This window comes from Nicotiana tomentosiformis, chromosome 8, assembly GCF_000390325.3.
Source record: "Nicotiana tomentosiformis chromosome 8, ASM39032v3, whole genome shotgun sequence".
Lineage (NCBI taxonomy): Eukaryota > Viridiplantae > Streptophyta > Magnoliopsida > Solanales > Solanaceae > Nicotiana > Nicotiana tomentosiformis.
In genome coordinates, this window is record NC_090819.1 from 5291801 (window position 1) to 5316063 (window position 24263).

The window sequence follows — 24263 nt, forward strand, 5'->3', positions numbered from 1 at the left end:
GCGGGAGCCGGGAAGAGCGACTCGGGAAGCTAGATAGACTCCTTTTGGAACAAAACTCTCTCTCTATCTCTCTCACACACACACATAATATTATGTTAAATATAGAATCCCCGGTGGAGACGAAACATTACATAGACAGTCGATTTTGCATGTATAATAATAATAAGATGATGAGAAACTGTGGAGTTTAGCCCTAATCGCCGATTTGATCAATTCACCTATTCACACAACCGGAGACCAATGGAGACGCCCACACCGCGTGCTCAATATGTCACTCGCAATTCCATGTAAGCACACACATAGACACACCCAGTTGATCATTCGCTTTTATTGAATTTTTTGTTTTTATATCATTCCTCAAAAAAGAATTTGTTGGTTTAGTGGTGGGTTGTGATTATGGATTATATTGATCCGAGATGAAGTGTAAAATACGAACCTAAATTGATGAACTTTTTTTTAAAAAAGTATTTGGGGTTCTATAATTTTGATGTTATTGAAGTAAAGCAGACCCAGAGTTTTGGTCTAGTGATAAGAACGCAATGCATGATGTTTTGAACTATGTCGCAGATAAAAGCCTAATATTTAAGTGATATGTAAGTGGTTGGAGTGGAGAAGGGTAGAGGGGCGGCCCTGTTATCCCACCCATTTTCGAACCATGTGGGCAACTGCCCCTTAGGATTTCCTAGTTATAATTAATAGAAAGAAAAGAAAAGAAAGAAAGAAAGATAGACACAGTTGATCATTTTCTTGTTTCTTGTTTTTTTGTTTTTTAAGTATTTGGGTGTATGTGATTTGAGATGGTATTATTGATGCATAGGAAAAGAGTATTTCCAGGCGGGAGTTCAATTGATGCTGAGGTAGTGGAAATATCGCGACCTATCAATTGGAGTTCCAAATCGAAATCTCCTAAGCAAAAGCAGGTATAAAGTTCTTAAAGCTTTTGGCTTTGCAGATAATTTACTTTCTTTTTATTAGGAAGAGTTTAAGTTCTTTGCACTGATGGTGTAAAAATTATTTATATAGTCAGTGTGAGCACCTAATTATGAGCACCTAATTAAAAAAAGGAGGTGTGACAGTCAGGTCTCTTTAAAGGTAATTGTAGCCTTAGAGGTAACTCTATTTAATACTACTTAGCATTTATTGGTAACCTAGACTAAATGATAAGCAACTTACTGTAATAGGTTAAATTGCATTGATGGCGTAAAAAATTAATTACACTATCATTGTATATAACTTAAATACTATTCGGGAAGTGAAATTAAGTTGTTAATGTGGTAATGTTTTCGCCATCACCTGCTCCAAATCATTGTGTCTCCCATCACTCCTCCCAAGAAATCAAGGATTTTTTGGAAGAACTTCTATCACACTCCAACTTCTGTATGCCCTTCTTGAAGTTTATATTGCACAGGATCCCCTGGTCACATCACTTTATTCAACAACAAAAATAAAAGGAAGCTTGCTACCATAGCCTCTCTATCATCCACCATAATGCAGAATGTCCCATATCTCTGAGTGTGGAGTACTATACCATTATGTGTGTGTGTATATATATATTGGTCATATGGGTAGAACGGACTACCATTTAACGGTGTAACAGATTGTATTCCTGATGTGAAATTCAGATTATTCAGAATATCTGCTGGAACAAAAAGAATTAAGTGATATGAGATATATATCTTTTTTTTTGTAATAATCATGGTGTCCGGACCATCTACAGTTCCACGGGATACTTGCTACCTCCCGCCAGCAACAAGTATCGGGTAACTTTATCCAACAAGGCTGGGATAGATGGGAAGAAATCACCTAGTTTTTTTGTCTCCGTTGGGATTTGCACCTGAGACCTCAAGGTCTCAATCCACTTTATCGACCACTAGACCACACCATATATCCTGGGACTTATGGACTCCTTACAGACTTGGGGGAACATACCTCATTTATATTGGGATTTATTGTACAGTATAGTACCTCTTTGGTATTATTTGAATAAAAATCTTCCTCTCGTTAAAATAGCATCGCTGAGTATGTTTCCAATGTCATCATCCAAAGAATGCATTATGCTTCTTACGAACAGTATAACTAACGCATCTAATAGTTCCAGTCCCTCCCCTAAAAAGTAAAATTCCCCTTTCTATATGGCTTATTCACTAGAAAACCATCCATTGTTTAAAACTCCATACTTAGCAGCTACTACCCTTCTCCATAACATTATAAATTCAAATTCTGAGTTTGATGCTTGATCGCATAGTCATTAATTCCAGGCTTGCTTTGCACGACTGTGAGAAAATGCAAAGGTTAGGGGGGCTTATCCTAGCCGGTTTACCAAGTTTTGCTTAAAAAATGATGCTCCAAGTAATATTTTTTTTCTCCCCAACATGTTAACACATCATGGCACTTGGATAAACTCGCTAGAGAAGGTTACGTGACAATTTAACCATATAAGTTTTCTTTTCTCTTTTCTCCCTGAAGATTCGTGCATACTGTCGATGCATTATCCATAGATATAACAACCTTTTAACCCGTCAGCTCAGAAATCATGATATTATTATATCTTCATCCCTTACATACAACATAGAGTATATCTTAGGATACAAGAAATTTATACCAAGTCTTTTGACTTACTGTTGGTTTAAATAAGTGTGTTAAGTTTACATTATTGTAATGTCTGAAGTTACAGAGTGCAAAAACAAGGAAGTAGAATTAACTGTAATGCTTGATTATTGGATTCATATATGGGAATGTTTAATGTTTAGAATGGTGAGGAAGTGAGTTAGCATCTAGCGTATTGTGAAAAATGCTCATATTTGTTTTCTGCACTTCTGTGTACAGAAGTACATCTGTAGAAAAAAGGACTTGGTTCCTTTTCTTTTTTTTTTCTTTTCAAATTGAGTTGTTTTGTTATCATTGCAGCTGTTTGGGTGGTAGGTGGAAGTTGTATTAAGCTCTCAGTTCAATTTTTCTCAAATCTATTTTGTCCCTGGTTCAAAGGGACTTTTTCACATTTTTGGCCCTTATTTGGTACTACTGGATTTGGAGGTTTTGGGGGTGGGGGGTGGGGGAGATAGAAGATCTCTTGAGGGTGTGGAAAAAGTTCTTGTAAAGTTGAGAGCTAATCTTTTGGTTTTATTAAATTTTGGTGCACCCACGAAGTTCCTGTTAGCATAGATGATTGGGGTTTTTTTATGGCAAACCACATTCTTTTCCAGGTGTTTTAGTTTTTGTGTATCACTTGTATATGGGAATTTTTCACACATCAATAAATTAGTGCTTTATCAAAATAACGAGAATAAAGTGTGTAGGCATTTTCACCAAGGGTGTATCCTAATTGTCAATGAAGCTAAATGAACCATGGGAGACCGAGTTCAAAATCCTAGCAGAGGCACAAATACTCAAGGTGATTTTGCCTATTTATCGAAATCTTGGTGGGGCAGAGTTAGTTGGTATTTGTGCTGGCGGGAGGTAGTAGGTGGTGGGAGGTAGTAGGTACCGGTAGATTAGTAAGGTGAGCGCGTGTTGGCCCATGCGCCACCGTTATAAAAGAAGTGCTCAGGTTACTTACCCTGCCTTCTTTATGATTTTTTATAAAAGTTAATTTGAATTTATTTTTTCTTTTTAAATGATTAAAAGTTCCTATTTCCTCCCTTAGAAATCTTTTTATATGTACTGAATGCCTCTTCAGGAAAAAAGAAAATTGAAAAAGGGCTAGAGTTCCTCTGATTAACTAACCCCTCTTTATATCTTTTCTGTTAATTGACTGTGTCTATGTATGTTTTTATTCAAAATTTGCAAGAGATTCTGCTGGAACCTTGGTACTAATGACAAGACAAGCAATTATTGTTTTGACTTGAATCTTTTTTCCTTATAACTTTAATGTCGCCTATGATTCTAGTGCTAATGTATTATTTTGTAGGTTATTTGCCATGAAATAATAGATGTTGACGTGGAAGAAGATATCAGTGATATTAATAAGCACATTGATGGAAATGTAAAATCTAGTGGCAAGGGGAAGGTAATCAGAGGATTGCCAACACGATCTTCTCATACTACTGGTTCTGTTCATCTTCTATGCTGTTATTTTGGGGGACTAATTTTGTCAATAACCTCTCTTGCAGGATATATTGGTCGATGTTTCCCTTGGTCATGGCAGTTCAGCTAATAGTGGACCAGTAGATGGGGCTCAGTCTTCAATTAAGTGCCCTTCAGCATCAGTTAATCCAATTACTATAGATGATTTTGTTATTGATGAGCACATAGACATGTATTATGATGACTATTATGATGACTTACTGTATGACGGTGTTATGAAATCACATTTTGATAACATGGATATTCCCCCCGGAGTTGAAGCTCCAATCCCATGGATGCCTTGTCCCGCCGATGGAAAAATGGCATCAAGGAACCAGTCCACTTCATTTAGCAGCTCAACTCTTGTTAGTCAGCCCACACAGTTTGGGCAGTCTTGGTCATCTCTAGGACCTGCTTTAGGCAAAGAGAGACTATTATCCATCGGAAATTCAAATTTTGAGGGAAAAAGTAGTTCAATGAACCTCTCATCTGGGGCAGAAAAACATTTGTTTTCCCATTGTACAAAGAAATTCCATTCATCCCATGCTACAGCTTCTTATGGTTGGGATAACCAATCTACTCCTAGTGCGGCTTATCCCCCAAATTTTTCCATGGGATCTCCAGTGCCTGATTGGACAAGTTTATTACTTAATCCAACCACTCAGGTTTCATCAGGATTTACTCATGCGTCAGGGGCTATGAACTATTTCCCTCAGGAAATGGATTTTGCGCCCTTAAATCCGGGATTGCTTAAAAGTGCAACAACAACATCAAGTCCATCAATTCCTTCGGGGCCAGCTTCTAATGGGGAACAACATGCAGATTTAGGTGAAACAGTGAAGAAGCTCCGTCTTTTCAAAAAATTTGATACTGTTCAGGATTATAAGGACCATTACTATTCTGCTTCTTCAAAAAACCAGGTTAGTTAAACCCAAGTAAGATTCCGAAACTATAATTACTTCTGGCTTCATCTTATTGTATCTTTCCCTCCGTTACAGCCTTCTAAGAGTTGGGCCAAGAAAATACAGGAGGAATGGAAAATCCTGGAGAAAGATCTGCCTGGTATTACAAGCAAAGTTCTATGTGATGTGTTATATTTTCTTTTTCATCAAACGTTTGAAATTTAACAAACAAAAGCCTAGAAATACTGTCTAGTCATGATAGTCTTAAAAGCCTCCATGTGTAACTATAACACATGCTTTTGCAATTTTTTCTGGCCACTCACATATGGTCATCTTTTATTGAGCAGATACAATATTTGTCAGGGTGTATGAAACAAGAATGGATCTGTTGAGGGCAGTTATTAAGGGAGCTGATGGAACTCCATACCATGATGGCCTTTTCTTCTTTGATGTTCTCTTTCCAAGCAACTATCCCAATGTTCCCCCGGTATGTGTCTTGCTCATGGGCAGACTGGCACTGAACCCCCTTTGCCGGAAAATTACACTGTGTATATAAGTTTAAAACTTTTTTTCATGTATATTTATTAGCTGTTGAATTCCCTTGATTTCTTGGCGTGTTTACTTTTTTAATTTTCTGAATACCCTTGGTGAAAATCCTGGCTCCGCCACTGAACTCTCTGGATACTGTACTACTTTATCCTCTTTCGACCTTAAGCCTAACACCTCCCAACCTATTGTTGCCAGCAAGTTCACTACCATTCGTTTGGCCTTCGACTCAATCCTAATTTATATGCTTGTGGAAAAGTCTGCCTGAGTCTTCTCAACACTTGGAGCGGCACAGGGAAGGAGAAATGGATCCCTCGTGAGTCTACCATGCTACAAGTTTTGGTGTCCATACAAGGGCTAATTCTGAATGCAAAGCCCTATTTCAATGAGCCTGGTTGGGCAGGCATGAGCGGGACACCTAGAGGAGAAGCAAGCTCACTGCAGTATAATGAGAGCACTTATATTTTAAATCTGAAAACAATGGTCTTCTCCATTAGGCGGCCGCCAAAGGTATCCTTATTTTCTTAAATTGTTTGTCTGCTGTGATCATACCGTGCATGAATTGGTTTTCTTAACCATCTAATACCAAATAAGTTTTGTTATGCTGCATGTCCTTTACGACTTTTTCTCGACTTTGTAATGGCTTTTTCAAACCTTGTGGTTCTACATTAAATACTAATTCCATTCGTGGCTCTTGCTGCAGCACTTTGAGGATTTTGTGGTAGGGCATTTCGTACAAAGTGCTCTGGATATACTCGTGGCGTGTAAGACATATATGGATGGTGCTCAAGTAGGTAGCCTTGTCAAGGGAGGTGTTCAGGATGTCGATGAGGGTGACAAGAGCTGCTCACAGAGTTTTAAGGCTTCTTTGGCGGGGTTTATCAAGACAGTTATAGATGCATTTACTGAGATTGGTGCAAAGGATTGTGACAAGTTTCTTTACTTGACACAAACAGGACCTGTCACGAGCTTCCTCAATAAAAAAAGAGGAACTGGCAAGAGAAAATGAGCTATTTCCATGGTTGACCAATGAGAATGATGTAGAGGGATGCTGACATTGGATTTTGACTATAGATAGAGCGACTTAATTTTGAACAACTTGTTCAACTTTATTATGATGCAACTATCGACATAATTGTGTACTATGATGTAAAGTAACAAATATTCTTTTCTGCATTATCCGTGTCGGGATATGTATAGCTTCATGCTATACTTTCCTTCAGCTTATTCAGTGTTTTCTTTCTTCTGGTTTTTATGAGTTTGTAGACAGCAAAGGTAGAGTTCATTAGACCATGATGTGTTCATCTGATTTATAATATGTATAGATCCTATAATTTATACGGGCTTATTCATGGTTTCTTGCTCAGAATTTGTTATCAAATATGAGTCATTAGAGAATGTTTATGTTGCTCACACTCTTCGAAAACTCCGCAGAATGCGTGCGGGTTCTTCCAAAATTTGTGCATCTTGAAGGATCCGACACGCGTGTTATAGCATTTTTGGAGGGCCCGAGCAATCACTTACATTGGAGCTAATTTAGTTCACATGTTGTATCATGATACTCATTATTTACACCAAATCAAACAATTTGTTGCTTAATCATAGATAAATAATAATTACGTGCGTCAATATTTTAACCAAATATATTTTTAAATATCGTCTGAATGAAAATTTTAAACAAATGTATTTTTAAAAGAAACCATTATCAAGTCTTGGATTTATTAATTATGGCTCCTAGTAAAAAATGATTTTGAAACCAAAACGATATTGGTTACCAAAACAAGACACCTCCACTCTGGAGAAAGAATTGTGTTTTGACTTATCCTTCACATAAGTGAAATATGTTAACATATCAATTGGTGATGAATATATTTTGCCATTAAAGCAAACCTCCATCGATATAAATTAATTCAATTTGTTTTTCTTTCCTTCTTTCCTTCTTTTCTCATTTTTTTTCTTTTTTAATTCAGCATTTCATACTCATTTTTATAGCCCAGCTAATGGAATTACACCGAAATATTTTATTTTTGGGGGTAAAGTGCTCCCGTCGAAAGATGATTCCATTTTCAAAGATCAAACTCTAGATGTCTGAGTTTATTTTTAATAGGATTTGCTACTTAGATTTCTATCCCAAAAAAAGAAAAGAAAAAACCAAAATCAAAACCCTAAATTGGATCCAGGGTTTATAATCTACCCGTCAACTTTTTCGACCGTATCAAAATACCCCCACTAAAACAGTCCAACCTAATTTCCCGACTGTAAACTACGTGCGGTTCAGTACCCAATGGAGGTTGAGGGCATTTTGTACGAAACTCTCAGCCCTCTCTCCGCCGCCACTATCTCCACCACCGACCACCCACCTCCGTCGTCCTCCGACGAACATGAACCTTACCTCGTATTCCGCAACGAAATTTCTCTATCTACTCTCCAATGTCCCTCACCGGAAACCGCCGTAGCCGATTACTTCTCACTTGACCTCGACGGCGACACCGCCGAGCTGAATAACGGTTCCGTTTCGACGCCGGTGTCAGCTGCTGCTACTCCGTTGCCGGTTAAGGAAACAACGAGAGGACTTGAAGGCAATTGGTTTCGTGCTAATTGTCGGTTTAAGAGTCCTATGCTTCAGCTTCATAAGGGTATCGCGACGTCGTTTCTAGTTCTCGTAATTCTGTTTTCAGTTTTTTTTTCCGATTTAGCTTCTCAAAAAAGGCTTTTAATTGCCTCGTTAATGTCTTCTGGTTGTGATTAATCTATAATCAAGCCTCAACTGAAATATGATTTTAAAGAACGAATAAGCTCACGCAAACACATAGATATGAATGTGTATGTGTATATCTATGCATGTATATAACATTCCCTTTAGTTTACAAGTAACTTTGCTCCAAACCTTGTAATTGTAAATTCTAGAACCCAATAACTTAAAAGGACTAGAATCCCGAACCCATATGCTTCTTCTAGAAGCAGTGCACCTAAATTTGCTTTGTATATGTGTCGATTATGGATGTAAGCCTGTACTGTACACACGCATGTGTTTGTGTGCATGCATAATTGTTTTTGAAGACGGTGGTATCCGGTTAGCTTGGGCTCACCTCGACTATTCCATATGGTATCTGGTACTTCTCACCAACACTGGTACCGGGAGGGCAGATGCACAACATATGGTACAGGTTTGGCAGTCTAGCCCGGACCCATTGTTTGAGAAATTCACTAAATATGTCGGTGTAATAAACTGGAACCCAGTAACATAAATAGGCTGAGGGTTCGGTTGCAAGCGCAGGTCCCCAGAACTCATAAACTTCAAATCCTAAATCAACCTCTGAGTATCGGGTAACTCTGCTAGATAAGGCTATCTAGGCTTAGGCATGTGGGAAGAAAGCACTCGGTATCTTTTGCCTCCGCTAGGATTTGAACATGAGACCTCATGATCCTCTCTCCACTTCATTGACCACTAGGCCACACCCTTGGTTAAAACTTTAATTGTGTGCATGCATATTTGCTGAGGGTCTATTGGACCCTACCCTCCTCAGACCCCACGAGTGGGATTACACTGGACTTTTTCTTGTTGTTGTTGTTGTGTGCATGCATATTTATGTACACATATTTATATACTACTTCATATTTTTGACCTAGAAGCTGTGCAGCTAAATTTGCTAAAATTTGTTGTGTGCTATATTTGCAGAGATAATAGATTTTTGTGAGTTTTTATCACCTACACCTGAGGAGCAAGCATCTCGTAATGCAGCCATAGAATGTGTCTTTGATGTTATCAGATATATCTGGCCCAACTGCAAGGTCTGTTCTCACACTTTCCATTCTCCTCCCATCACTATATAGCACATTATATCTGTTGTGATGTACAGAAGCAGATTGATTTACTTTGTTGAAGTTCGTTGTTTTAATTTATCATTCTTATTCTTTTTTCCAGCCAGAAGTCTTTGGATCATTCAAGACAGGGCTATATCTTCCCACAAGTGATGTTGATGTAAGCTTACTTTGCGTATTTTTCAAGTAAATTTGAGATTTCCTTTCTCGGTAAAAAGATATTTTTCCTTAAAGTTTCTCACTGAAGTGCTGCTACTTCTGCCTAAAGTTGAGCTAATATGAATCTTAACTTTAACAATAATAACGGTACCCCTCAATATCTTGTTTATCCTCCCAAAGAAAAATTACAACAGCAACAACTATTACCCCTCAATACTGTACTGTTGGGTTCCAAATCCTCCACATGGCATGCAACAAAAAGCATCATGCTAACCTGGACATCCTGTACTTGACCACTTATTCTGTGATGTGAAACCTGTAAAGGCTGTTGTACCCAATTAAGGAGCATGTGCTTTTAAATGAGAAACATAATTAGTTGCTTATTGAAAAAATAGTTCTGGAGCGTGATACTGCTTTGTGGTGGTTACCGTGTTATAAATGTGTGTAAGATTGCAGACTTGCTTTGTTTGTGATGATAGATCTTTTTATTCACAGTCATAAGGTATATAGGACTTGTTGACTGATTGTGGTGTGGAAACAAAAATGATCGAAATTAAATTAACGTGTTGAGCTACTCTTTGATATACAGCTGGTGATTTTAGGGTCAGATATTAGAAGTCCTCAACTTGGGTTACAAGCTCTTTCTAGGGCTCTCTCACAAAAAGGAGTTGCAAAGAAGATACAGGTTCATGACATGACCCTGTGATCTCTCAATGAGGAACATTTTCTTTCATTTCACCCCTCCCCCAAACTTGTGATAGGTTTCTGCGAAGAGAACTTACAATCTGGATTTTTCATGTGCTTTTCTAAATTAGGTGATATCAAAGGCTCGTGTGCCAATAATCAAATTTGTGGAGAAGAAAAGTGGCATTTCATTTGATATAAGGTTTGATTATGTACTACTTTTACGGGATTCTGACAATACTATTGTGAGTTTGTAGAAGATAGTTCAAATTTTTTATGTTTATATGTCTTGTCTTTATCCTGAAAGTAGCTAAATAAAGCCATGTTTTGGATTGGCGAGAACTTCTTCCATTTAGTCTCTTGTTGCAAATTATCTTGCCCCTCCTTGGCGGTCAGTGGATAGTGTGGACCCAGGAGAGCTTGATTTGTGCTTTTCGGCTTTTCCAGACTGGATTTCAGTTTATTATCTAATGGAAATAATTCCACAGATTTTATTAAGTAATTTATTTTTGTGTTTTGGGATAATCCTTTATCTTGTGTTCCTTTTTTGTTTGAGTTTCTTTCTTGGTGCATTTGGTTGTCAATTTGTTCATATTAGTTTAGACTTTATTATCTTAATGAGCTAACAAAATGAAATGGAGAGTTGACCAAGCTCTCCCATTCTGTGCTTCTGGGAAGTTAGAGAAAAAACCTATGACAACCCACTGGAAATCGCTTTGGGACATACCTCATTGTTTTTAGCTGCTTCCTCTAAAGGTCGGCCAAGCGTTTACTATGCAAACAAGACTACCAACCTTTTGAACTCATTTGACTAAAGTTTGATATTGAGGCGGCTCTTCCTCCAAACCCTACAATATTACCGTAGCCTAGGTGTCAGGAATTTGTATATTGGCAGTTTTGGCACAAATTTTAGAGCTGGTTAGATGGTGGTGGGAGATGTTGTGCACTTTTTTTTTCAAATAATAATAATAATAGCAAAAGCAAATATCATTTTATAAATATTTCAATTGACAAAATGGATGAGAAAGCACGCTGCAACTTCATCTTAGTACCCATTTTCCTTGCTACTTATTGTTGGGAACTTTCACAATATCTTAGATTTGGTTACTTATAGATTGGTGAAGGGAAATGGTAAACATGCATAATGCACACTCTTCATAGAACTAGAGACAATTGATCAATATCAATATCAGTTAGAAGTCACCATTCAATATTAAGAGAAATGGTATTATAAATACCTGACCAAGTGCGTTGATTCACCACACAAAAATTGTTATATTGATTTTTAGTTTCATTTTCCCGCAACAAATTATTTTCCGGACCAACTAGGATTATTATGTAAATGGTATTCCAGTGGTCACTGACATTTTGTCAGATGCCTGAACATGACCGCAAAAGTTCTGTTTATAAGTTAAAGTTCAAAGTGCATGGCCTTTGACTTGCAAATAACAATAAACATACTCTAACATGTCCTCCACCTCGACGATAGTGGTATGACGTGAAATACCGTTCTAAATGTTTTGCTCTTGTGATCTTCATGTTTAATTTGCATGTACAGGAAAAACGACCAATAGTTGTCCGACAAGTCTCTACAAATATTGGTAGAGTTTGGTTTCTGGTCGTTCGAACGACTGGTTGTGGGAGTATGAGTAGGGGAGTCATGGCTATATATTGTTCTAGCCAGATTATCAAAGATACATACTACTTCAAGGTTGCGGTGAGCTTTTCCAAAGACGGAAGAGTTAAGGGTAATAAGAGTATTAGCAATTTGTTAACTGCATGATTATTCTGATGATAAAGTTTACACAAAGAGTGACATAGCAGATGTTCTCTTCAACCAGAACGTATATATCTCATGCAAAGATAAGAATATTTACATGTCTTTTCACTTGAGATATACTTTTGTTTGGATCAAAATTTGCATAAATTCATTTGCTGCCCACCAAGTCAAGACACAAGAGGTTGTGGTAGTCTATTAAGGAGCTCAAATGTCATCTTTTCGAGTACCTAAGCAAAAAGATAAAAGAGAATGGCAGTGTCTCACTTTCAGCTTGCTACTTAAAAATGCTTATGCTTAGTAGGTGAAAAAATATACTCCCTCCGTTTTAAAAAGATTGGCACTATTTCCTTATTAGTCCGTTTAAAAAAGGTTGGCACCTTTCACTATTTCCTTAATAGTAAGCATTTATAGCAACACAAATACTAAGACAGGTTTAAAACTACAAGTTTCAAAAGTTTTACAGCCACACAAATGCTATAGCTTATTTAAAACCACATATCTCAAAAGTCTTCCATTCTTTATTAAAGTTTGTGCCAAGTCAAACTAAGACAATCTTTTTGACACGGAGGAAGTAGTACTAGTATTTTTAAATAAATAGTTGGCTGCCCATGTTCTCAGTAAAGTGTAATACTAATATATGCATTATTATCAACTTACTCTCTGTCTTTATTCTTCTATCCCATATTCGCGACTTCTTTTATGTTTATTTTCTGGGTTGTATGGCTGCCGGTGAAGTCCTTGTTGCGGTTCAAATGCGTCATCAAGAACGGGTACACTTTTAAAAACAACCATAATTACATTTGAGATCACTTGAATTATAGCAAGAATAAGCCTCCCCAACACTTGATTTATGATTATGGTGCATCAGATGATTCCCTCCCTTCACATTGATTTCGAGTGATGGTATTAGTACAGTAGTACCCCCTTCTCGTGAAAATCATGATTATCTCCAGAGGTATGCCGAACCTTGTAGGTTCTATGAATGGCCTGTTTGTTCTGGAGAGAGAAATTGATGTCGAAATCTCCACAATGGCATTATGGAGTAGTACTATTTTTTTTTTCCACCTACTAAGCATAACTACTTTTAAGTAGCAAACTGAAGCACTATTATCTCTTTTGTCCTTTTTGTTTAGGTAATCAGAAAGATGGAGTTGGAGCTCTTTAGTACTCCACCACAGCCTCTTGTGTCATGATTTGGTGGGCAAGAAATGAATTTCCTCAAATTTTCGTCCAAACAGAAGTATATCTCATGCAAAAAGACATATGAAGCATTCTTTTCCTTGCATGAGATATATATGTTTTGGTTGGAGAGAGCATTTCCTATGTTAGTCTTCGTGTAAACTTTATCATCAAAATAATAAATTCCTGCAGTTGACAAATTGCTAATAATTTTATTACCCTTAATTCTTTCGTCTTTGGAACGAAGGAATGTCACTGACTAGAACAATAGCCATAATTCCCCCGTTCATGCTCCCACAACTAATAGTCCGAATGACTAGAGATCAAACTATACCAATATTTGTGGAGATCTGTTGATAACTGTTGGTCGTTTTCCCACTGTACATGCAAATTAAATATGAATATTACAAAAATGAGCTTTTAGAGTTCTATATAAAAATATAATCATCAAAGAACAACAAGGACAATATTTCAAGTCATACCATTGTCGTCTTGAGGTGGAGGACATGTTAGAGTCTGTCCAGTGCTATCTGCAGGCCAAAGGCCGTGCAAGGTGAATTTTAACTTATTAACAGAATTTTTGCAGTCATTTTCAAGCATCCAAAAAAATGTCGCTAGCCACTGGAATACCATCTACATATGATCGTAGTTGGTGTGAGAAATGAATTGCTGCGAGAAATTGAAACTAAAATGCAGTATAATTGTTACCAAGTAGGCAAGTACTCCATTTAATTGGTAGTGTTAGCACCAAGATATGCTTTTGAATACTTAACCATGATTAAGTGATATTCATTTTCATTATGATTTGTTGATTCTTAAGGTTAATTGTTTAGTTAGGGTAAACACCCGGTGTGGTAAGTATTTACCCCATTTAACTCAATGGTTGAAGGATGAAATTTTCTGTGGTGAATCAACGCATTTGGTGAGGTATTTATAATACCATTTCTCTTAAACAGTTGCCTTTAATTTTATGAAGAGTGTACAATATGGAACAACCTATGTACTATATGATGAATGGTGATAATGACCAACATATTCGGATATGGTGAATACCACAATGGCAAAATAACTAGGTGGATGACATTGATGTCTTTTGTGAATAATCTGACCTCCAAAGTGTAAACCAACTCCAAGGATGAGTGCTAGCACAAATATTCTGTTTTCCTCTCTCGGTTTGGGCTTCTTTTGGATTCTACTTTATTGCTCCAACTTAAATTTTTAGCCTTAAAAATGTTGAATGAGACAAGAATTTTCCCCAGTTTCTGGTCAATGAAAACAGTTGATTGGGAGAAGTTATTTTCGGGGGGGGGGGGGGTGTTGGTTCCTAAAGAGCAAAAGTACTTAGAATGGGGAGATTGGTAGCAAAAGTTATAGAGCAAAAGTGGGAAACCTGGGGACATTGAGAAGAAAATGCAAGTTAGGAGGATAGAGAAAGAGCGGAAGGTGGAAGACCAAGTAGTACTGCTTGAGATGTGACAGTGTGAATAAGATCAGAGATAAAAAAAGTGTTGCTGCTCCTTCTCTTGGCTGTAGTGGGGCCTTCCCAAATTTAAGGCAAACCCTAGCACAATATATATACTCCTATTTCAATTTGTTAAGCCAGGAACCTAACCAGAAAATCAAAATTCCTTAACCCTTAAAACCAAAAAATGACTGAAAAACACAAGTTAAAAAAGAAAGAAAGAAAGAACCAAACGGATGAAATCTTTGGTCAGTCGATTTCTTGATATAAACTGAATAATGCACACCTCTGGGAGGATATATTTTGATGGGGAAGTGGGTGGTATTGGGAAGAAATGGAGGCTAAATTTCTGTCGGAGTTGCTTGTTCCATCAATGAAGTTACTGCCATGGCTCATCTCAATAAATTAAAGGTTTCCTGAGAATAGTTCCTTATTTAAAAAAAAAAGGTTTAGTAAGCTAATTGGGATAGTACTCTGATTTACTATCTAATTAGCCCAACTGCTTTAATATTTTTAATTGGTTGAGATGACTTGGACATGGTAGAGTACGGTGACTAGAGGGAAGAATTGAGTTTGTATTTTGAAGGTAAGTTTCTTATGGGTTGACAAAAAGGGGTCTTCATATAACTTGCTATAGCATATGATTATTTAGCTGATTTCTTAGTTTCTTATGGGTTGACCGTTGGCAACAAGGGGTCTTCATATCACTTGCTATAGCATATGATTATTTAGCTAACTTCTTACTAATAATTTTCTGTTTTCTGACCACAGTTTTGATGTGGAGAATGGACCCAGAGCTGCTGAATTTATTAAGGTTTGTGCCGATGCATCCACTCGCTGAACAGTGAAAATCTACTGATGTAGAAACTAACTGCGTCTGATGTTACTGTGTTTGCAAACCTCTATAGGATGCTATGTCTAACTGGCCCCCTCTACGACCATTATGTTTGATTTTGAAAGTGTTCTTGCAACAGAGAGAGTTAAATGAGGTACGACATTCTTAATATCTTCTAATATATCCAAGTTGCTAACTGTCGGCGGAGACATGCTTAAAAAGCACGTTAAAGTTACTTGCTGATGATAATGTTTAGATCTTTTCTGCTTTGACTTATGGTCTTCTTATATTGCAGGTTTATACTGGTGGGATTGGTTCCTATGCGCTGCTTGTAATGCTCATAGCAATGTTGCAGGTGAATAAACTCAGTCACATGCTCTTATAGTGTGAATGGTAAATTACGACTGGTCGTTGGACATTTGGTCGTAGTTAGTTGAGTGAAATAGTGGTTTGACTATGTGAAGAATTAGTTTCACGGCAGTCCTTTAATACACTTAGAAAAAGACCCTCTTGTCGCTGTTATATCCTTTCTCAACTTTGCCAACCCCTTTTTTGCATGCAAAATGCATGCACTGGTCTGTTACAAATGAAACAAAGTTGAAAATTCTATCTGGGATTGAAGGAGTATTGGATTAAAACTATTTTCTGAAATGAGGCAACTCAAGCATGTAGTCTTTATTTGATCAATTAGTATTGGCCTTTTTCTTCCCCGATCAGTTTGGCATTAAGGTTTGAAGTACTTCTTGTGTCTTCTATTAGACATAGGTTGAGATGGAAAAAAACTGAGAACTGAGGTACCATGGAATTCTGCTGTGAGTCCTGTTTCCTTTGCATTTGATACTTCATCCATCTGAAAAAGGTTGTCTTGGTTTCTGTTTTGGTTATATCAAATATGTATTGTTCATCACTTTTGTATTAACTACTTTTGAAGACTTTAAGTGAAATCTTTTTCCGATTTTTTTTTTTTTAAGTGAAATCACCTGAAAAAAGAAGAGAAAAAGAATTGAGTCTTATGAGTATACCGCTCTTTGATACTTAAGAATAAACTTTACTCCATGAGGGGTATCATTGTGATGTGCTAGTTTGTATGTAAAATTAGTTGTCACCAATGTATTTTTTGTGTTTTATCTTGTTCTGATTATTTGGTCATGCTATGTAATTTGTTTGCCAGAATCATCGAAATGGTCAAGCTTCTCCGGAACAGAATTTGGGAATTCTTTTGGTATGTCACCTTTGAAGTTGTATTTCTTGAAAATTTTCAATGAAATCAATGCTGTACCTAACATGACCCACAATGTTCTTGTCTTTGAAAGAGAATGGTCAAGAAAGATAGCGTACTGCTGGTTGGAGAACGGATAAAAGAATCAAAGCTGTAGTTTCTTAAAGGGGCAAAAGAGAGAAATCCTTAACAGAGATAATTTAGCAGACAAATGTCTTTCTAAGAGAAGATGAAAGCCTAAGGCAAAGTTTCTCTACTGATTAATTTCTTCTTAATACAAAGCCATACCAGCTGTATGAGAGTATGCCTGTGCGGAACTTCTAAACCATATTGAAAAGATGTTGGCTTTATATGTTCCTTGCTAATACACAAATCTTCTCTCTTCCTAGTCACCAAAAATAAAAATCTCTTATTTCTTTCAAGAGATGAACACAAGTCTTCTCTCTTAAATTTCCAATGTGATAATTCACAGTTGTCATGTTTAACGATGACTGCTATTGACCTTTCTTCTCAGCTATCTCTCTCAAAAACTCCATGGACAATTTTACGCACCTAGTATATGCTTTATATGTTCCTTGCTAATAAACAATCTTCTCTCTTCCTTATCACCAAAAAAAAATTCTCTTATTTCTTTTTAAGAGATGAACACAAATCCTCTCTTAGTGTTCCAATGTGATAATTCACGGTTGTCATGTTCAACCACGACTTCTATTGACTGTTCTTCTCAGCTATCTCTCTCAAAAACTCCACGAACAATTTCATTCACCTATTATATAAATCCCAAAATCATCAAGCAATTGTGTTGTTTTTGAAAACTACCAAAGAGGATTGAGAGAGATCCAAATTGACGCATGGAGAACATCATAAGTAGTGCGGAAATTCAAACGGGATTTTCGCTTTCCTTAAAAGAACCTCTCTTCCAGATTACTTTATGATATATCTGAAATTTCCTACTAGCTTCTTGGATTTTTGCTTGAACCTTATTTGTTTTTTGTTTTACTAGAAGAAGTGTCTTTTTTTGGATAAAGGCTAGACAAAGTGTTATTGACTTGCTATTAATTTCTTCAGGTCCCAATTGTTAACCATCTGGGAGAAGATCATTTTGACTCTACAACTAATACAGGCGATTTGGTTGGGGGGGGGGGGGGGAGGGAAACTACTTTACCTTGACTCATCTCTAATCTTAGTTTGTCTGGGACTGGAAGAACTAAAAAGAAATACTTTTTTTTATCAGGAGAACTAAAAAGAAATACTTAATGGGTAGTTCAAGCAGATTCTTGGAGGAACAATAAGAAGATAAAACCAAAGCCATATCACTTACATTTGTAGGAGAAAGAGTATGAACTCTAATTGTTATCAGTCTAGGATGTCTAGTTCTTGCCACTTGAAAGGTTTCTAAAGGAAGTTTCTATTTTTCAAAAGCAATAACTTTTGTGCAGTGCAGGTTGTGCATTTCGTCCTGTCTGTGTCCTGTGCGCACTTCTTTCCTTCTTAATCTTTGATTCCAGAACTAATTATTTAGCTGAGCGACTACCCTTTTTCCAGTTCCTCCTTGCCTGCTATTTCTGTTTGCTTCCATTCCTTCTCCTTTCCCTTCTTTTCTGTTATTTCAGCATGTTGGGACTTTTTTAAAGCAAAAACCTTGCTACAGGTTCATATTATTCAGGGTAAGCTGCTCACATTTGCTCATATGTTGTTGATTTAGGTTAGTTTCTTTGATATTTATGGACGCAAATTAAATACATCAGATGTTGGTGTATCTTGTAATGGAGAAGGTACCTTCTTCCTGAAGAGTAGCAAAGGGTATGCAATTTTGATATATAGTTAGATATTTCTGTGTTTTGCTTTAAGTTGTCAAAATATATTCGTTGGGTAATTTACTTTGATGCCTTTTTGTTCTTCAGGTTCTCAATTAAAGGGAAGCAATCTCTTATTTCTATTGAGGATCCACAGGTTACCTCTTATATCTGTGCCTTTCACATTTCCGTATGGCCTATTTGAATATCACATAGTACATCCATGAGCCAACATTGTTGTCTCTGTTCTTCCTTCTTTCTTTTCCTATTTTTATTTATTTAAGTTATATATATTCTATTTAATTTTGTGCTTTTAAGCTTGACTATGGTGTCAGTTATTTCTGTTGGTTTTGTTTTCTTTCGGAGCAACGAAGAGAAGGATCATGTCCATTTTGTTTTTGTATAGTTATTTGGTGTGTACATTATAAACAAAGCACAAGTACCTTTTTCTTTTGAAGGTTGAGTACACTATAAACAAAGTACTAAACTAGGTGTTTTTGTGATTGCAGACACCAGAAAATGACATTGGAAAGAGCTCCTTCAATTATTTTCAGGTACATTCCGCATGATTTCAGAATCTGCTAATCTTTTTTATCCATTTTCAATCAAAATCGTATTTGAGGCAATGCACCAAGTCAATAAGATTGCTTAATTTTGGTCGGGCGATATAGGAAGCTACTTTGTCTGGCAAATATTTATGAGTTTCAGTAATTGTGAAAATTAGGCATTTTTCCGGCTTATTGTCAAACAGCATGTATTATTATTTAGGTTTATCGTAGCTGTTCGATACACTTGGCAATTCCAAGAGTCCAAGTTTGAAATATAAGTTTAGATTGCATGCAGATCCGAATTTTGATGCGATCCCTTCGTATGTTTGCTGAGCTTTTGTTATTAAGTTGTTTACATGGTCCTCTTGCTTCTTGCCTCCTCTGGAGCTACATTCTGAGGTTCTTATTCGTATTGGTGCAGGTCAGATCTGCTTTTGCGATGGCTTTCACGACATTGACAAATGCAAAAGCCATATTTGGCCTAGGTCCCAACAGGAGTATTCTTGGCACAATAATTAGACCAGATGAAATACTAGTGGAAAGGAAAGGGGGATCCAACGGGGAAGTGACTTTTACTAACTTGCTACCAGGCGCCGGGGAGGGACTGCAGCAGTATACCAACCAGCAGGAAATCTATTGTAACTGGCGGTTAGATGATGACGATGAAGAAGCACTCCCCCGAGGAAATGGGATTGCAGAGGATGGTGGAGCGCAATCTTCAGGAAAGAAGAGGAAATCGTCAAAGGAAAAAAAATCTGCTAAGAAGGTGAAAGAAAATGGGGAGAGCAGTAATGCTAGAGATGAAGGGAATTCCTCGAGGAAAGAGAAAAGTTTGAAGAAGCATTGGAAACATAATAGATGGTGATAAGACGCCAGCAATATTTATTTGTAATGGTAAGAGTCCATCTACTGGGATGCCTCTACATGATATTTAACCTGCATCAAATGGTCAGATCATGAGGAACCTTGCTTTAATTTTACTGATGTATCGCTAGATGCCCATTAGTAAAGTGTAACTCCATTTGGGTTGCCAACATACCTGTTGTCTGGTGGACTGAATGGCAGTATTTATATGGCAAAGTTCTTTATCTAGCTTCTATGGTAGCTACAATGTTGACGAGTACGAATCAGGTTCAAGTGCATTGGAGAATTCACATTTCACAGAAGTTTTGATACAAAGTGGTGAAGATCATCTTCGGTGTTGTAACATGCCAGTTTTGACAAGAGAAAACTGCTGTTGTAATTCGGGGAAAATAAAGCTGCAAGACTATTCTTTTTTAATTTGAAGGTAAGAGACTGCTTGTTAGTTAATGAATTTCTAAAAAACAAATGTCCCAAATGTAGTTTGGGATAGAGTGTGGATGAAGTGTTTTACGCAGTTGTGCTCGGAAGTATCTCGAAAGCACAATTTGATGAAATGCAGATATATCTTTAGGCTTTTCGTTGGTATTCTTGAGCTAATGTGTAGTCTTAGTGAGGTAGAAATGACACCGGCTAGCTATTTTAAAGGATCTCTATATAAAAATTAGTTAGTGTGTCCTGAATTTTAGTTTTTTAGTTCAATTTTTCATCTTGAATTGTCGATTTTTAGTTAAAAATTTCAGGACAAAATAAGTACTGACTAATTTCTAAATAACATTTTTGAGAATGATTATATTTGCACTTGCCCTCTTAGTGAGGGTTATCTTTTTATATGTCTCAAACACCGTTAGATGAACCTTCCTCCCTACTTTTTTCAATTTTCTTAAATGCTAGGTTATTTTTCGAATTTGTCAAAATTTTGATAGATAGAATTATCCGATAATTGTATGGATAAAAAGTACTAGTATGTATTATGGAATAGTTGAAACGCACACAAACTTTCCATACATCACAATTATTAAAATGATTATCATTTTGAAAATTCTCTTTAAATTCTCAATTGTAACATACCTACAGTCTTTTTACCTAAATTAATATACAGTGCTACGGAACTATGTGACGATCACAAACATATTTAGAGGTAGATCTAGCATTTGAAGTCAATAATAGATCCAAACTAGCTGTAATCTGTTATTCTTTTTGTCACAATTTATGTGTCATATTCATACTTATTTATTGACAAATATTTTAATTTAAAACTTTATACTTTACCCTTAATAAGATAATTTATAATCACGTAAATCTATGACTATTTTAAACTACAAGTTTTAAAAGTCTTTTTTTTCTTAAACTCAATGCCGAGTCAAATACTATAACATATATTGGATGGAGGAGTATATATATATATATATATATATATATATATATATATATATATATATATATAATAAGCTTTTTTTCGACAGACACATATGTCTGAGCTAATATTATTATTGCTTACCCGTAAAACGGTATAGTTAAATTTGTTCTGTGATTTATAGACAAGCGAACTAATTAGATCCCAAAATGATAAGTAAATTAAATGAAAATAAGACTTAGCGTTGAAATCGAAAGAAATAGCTAAGCCTGGTTCTAGGAGCAAGGCTTCTGAGGACAGCGATAAGAACAATACTAGATAGAAAATAAAGTTATATTATTTAGCTTGAGAATAAAATGTAGCATAAGTTTAGCCAGAGATTTCCTCCCTTACAATGGTTGTTAAAGCCACTATTTATAGCTATACCTAGGTAATAAGATCCTAGGATCAAACCTCTCTTAAATGACAATAAAGGGGCCATTGATGAATATGTAACGGCATGCCATGAATTCCAAAATTATATGCAACGACTGCATATTTAATATTGAGGATTATTCTTCATTAAATGTCATCTGGAGACCAACATCCGTTTGCTCCCGTTGACCGTGTTCCCATCGGGATCTACCCGGTACTGACCGAAGTTGTTGTCCTCGGTCTTGGCTTCCACTCGATTTATCTTCCGTCTGCCTCCGGTTCCACGTTTCACGCCATCATTCGAGCATTTAATATAAACCATTTTTACCCTATACAGATAGTCCCCCTACTTTCCAGTGGCACATCTTTGTGTCATCGGAAAGTTGGTAGAGATTCTTTTCTTGGCGGGAAATTTTTTGAACCCTTCTGAATAGTTTCTGACGCTTGATAAGACGCACGACTTCTCGCATTTAATACCCCGAGCATGTGTTACCCTACAATTTAGCAATATTTTTGCCGATTCTCGAAGTAATCATGATCACGATTTTAGCTGACTATTCCTTTACTTATACGCCTCATTCTTCTTCTTTCACTTCTAACAACTTCATAAGCTTTCTTAACCTTTTTGCATTTAGCTTCCTTTTCCTTTCATCTTTCTCCGATTTTCTTCAAAAAGCTCTATCATCTCCTTATTATTATAGCTTCCCCTACTAAATCTTCCAAGAACTCCGGTTTTCTCTTCGGTAGAGGCTCAAAGAGGAGCAAAGATAAGGAAGTTGATGCTGATCCTCCCACGGTGAGCACCATCATACCTAAACATCTGAACACTACCAAAGATTTCGAAGAGAAGTTCCCCACTTCAAATCCCCGAACTTGGGCTGTTGATAAATATCATTCTTCTATTCCCCCTTCTAGTATTCCTTCTGTGAAGGAGGACTGTGAGTGCCATGCCCTAAATATCATTGCTCCCGACCTGGTGGAGCGGGTCACCTTTACTAAGAGGGGTTTTACGTACGTTTACACATACTGCTTCACTTTGGGCCCATTCTCATTGAGTGGGGGACTTGACCCCGTGATCTTGGAATTATGCCACCGGTATCAAGTCTGCTTGGCACAAGTAGACCCCTCTGTATGGTGAACAGTGGCTAGTCTGCAGCGGCTGTGCTTGGAAACGAGGGAGACCCTCACCCTAGCACATATGATGAACCTCTACTCCACCCAAATCTTCCGTGGGGGAGTAATAAATTTCAGTAATCATGGCCACCATGCTTTACTTACGAGCATGGATGATGACAATGACCGTGGATGGATGGAGCAGTTTGTTATCACTGCTACCAGGAATATCATCTCGGCACAACTCCATCTTTTCCCAAATCCTAGAATCGTTCACGTAAGTTCAAAGTCTACCTTTTTCTCCGAAAAAGGCTGTTTCATGTCATTATATTGCTAATCCTTTTCTTTCGTTATTCCAACTATTCGGTGGACACCACTAAGGGTTGAAGGCCTGGACCGATGGGTTCAGAAGATTCTGGATATCACTACGCGAGAGATCCGCCGGTGGAAGGAATTCGCCCCCAAATACTGGTGGAAGGCCAAGAACCAGGTAAACTGACTCTTCCTTTATTCCGCCTTTATACATGCGAAAAAATGCTAATCCAGCCTTTTTGTTTGATTTAGGGCTCCCCCAGGGTTCTATTTCCTGCCATGAATAGGATGTTTTGGCCAATCCCGCAGAGGCTGTGAGGTTGTTGCAGGAGACACTCACCCAGACCAGTGCCCACGGGTCTGCTTCTGGTGCAGGCGCTTCTTCTCAGAGTCCCCGGCCAGAGAACAAGAAACCAAAAAGGCGGCATTCTTCCTCAGCAGGAGGTAAAAATAAGAAAGTAAAGAAAACCACGGCCGAGCGAGCCGGAACCACTATAGTTATTGACGATGATGGGAAAGCCAGTGATGAAGAGGCTACCCTCCAAAGGAGACAAATATCTTCATCATGTCAACAGAATGCTTAATCTAGAGAGTTTAGATTCCCAACTGAGGGCGCGGTCTGAGTGCTCTGGGGAGAAATGGATTTAGTGGAGAATGCTGATTCTCCCTTTCCTATCCCAGTTACTACCTTCATCACCAGCAACTGCTACATCTCCTCCCCGGCCATAGATGCCCGAGTGGAGGATGTCCCTCCTCCCCAGTCCCTGACCATAGGAATTTAGGGCACAACTATTCACCCCATTATGCAAATCCCTAAGGGAGGAGGAGCGTCTCTCTATTGGTCTCAAAGAAGTGTCACTTGCTATCCAGGCCGGTGGAACTTTCCAACTATTTGAAGCCGCTGGCTTTAGAAAAAGATAAGAAGAAAATACACTCTCTTTCGAGGGAGTGTATGTTATAATGCCATACACAATACAACAGTACTGTACTTGTTCTTTTATTGCTTTTTTCTACTTGACTTGTTACAACAAGGTTTCTAACTTTAGTATTTGCTTTGCAGGCCAACTTCCTCGCTTCCGAGGTCCTTAAGAGATTTATCCTCGACAAAGAGGGACTTATGTCTGATCGGGATCAGGTGTTGGCCGAGAGGAATCAACTTGTCGTGCGCCTCCCGGTGCTAGAGGCAAAGGGTGCTAAAGCGGCCGAGCTTGA

At 37.4% G+C, this 24263-nt stretch overlaps 2 protein-coding genes across 2 annotated transcripts; both read left to right on the forward strand.

Annotated features, from left to right (window-relative positions):
• On the forward strand, positions 1-6891 carry LOC104117415 (probable ubiquitin-conjugating enzyme E2 26). Its single transcript, XM_009628467.4, has 8 exons — positions 1-287; positions 818-920; positions 3908-4006; positions 4110-4982; positions 5061-5124; positions 5312-5451; positions 5709-6020; positions 6214-6891. The coding sequence occupies exons 1-8, from the start codon at positions 241-243 to the stop codon at positions 6517-6519; spliced, it is 1944 nt and encodes a 647-aa protein (XP_009626762.1). The 5' UTR covers positions 1-240; the 3' UTR covers positions 6520-6891.
• Positions 6892-7566: 675 nt separating this feature from the next.
• On the forward strand, positions 7567-20435 carry LOC104117413 (uncharacterized). Its single transcript, XM_009628466.4, has 13 exons — positions 7567-8146; positions 9190-9302; positions 9436-9492; positions 10081-10176; positions 10307-10377; positions 15368-15410; positions 15505-15585; positions 15727-15786; positions 16603-16653; positions 18356-18453; positions 18555-18603; positions 18956-19000; positions 19416-20435. Exons 1-13 carry the CDS (start codon positions 7795-7797, stop codon positions 19857-19859), a joined length of 1560 nt encoding a protein of 519 aa, XP_009626761.1. The 5' UTR covers positions 7567-7794; the 3' UTR covers positions 19860-20435.
• Positions 20436-24263: the final 3828 nt, after the last annotated feature.

Excerpts from the sequence above, each read along its gene's own strand:
- LOC104117413 (XM_009628466.4), top strand. The coding sequence starts at position 7,795 with ATGGAGGTTGAGGGCATTTTGTACGAAACTCTCAGCCCTCTCTCCGCC. Across the intron at positions 10,378-15,367 it reads GGCATTTCATTTGATATAAG|TTTTGATGTGGAGAATGGAC; the intron begins GTTTGATTATGT and ends TTCTGACCACAG. Across the intron at positions 16,654-18,355 it reads AGAATTTGGGAATTCTTTTG|GTTAGTTTCTTTGATATTTA; the intron begins GTATGTCACCTT and ends TTGTTGATTTAG.
- LOC104117415 (XM_009628467.4), top strand. The coding sequence starts at position 241 with ATGGAGACGCCCACACCGCGTGCTCAATATGTCACTCGCAATTCCAT. Across the intron at positions 4,983-5,060 it reads CTGCTTCTTCAAAAAACCAG|CCTTCTAAGAGTTGGGCCAA; the intron begins GTTAGTTAAACC and ends CCTCCGTTACAG. Across the intron at positions 5,125-5,311 it reads CCTGGAGAAAGATCTGCCTG|ATACAATATTTGTCAGGGTG; the intron begins GTATTACAAGCA and ends TTTATTGAGCAG.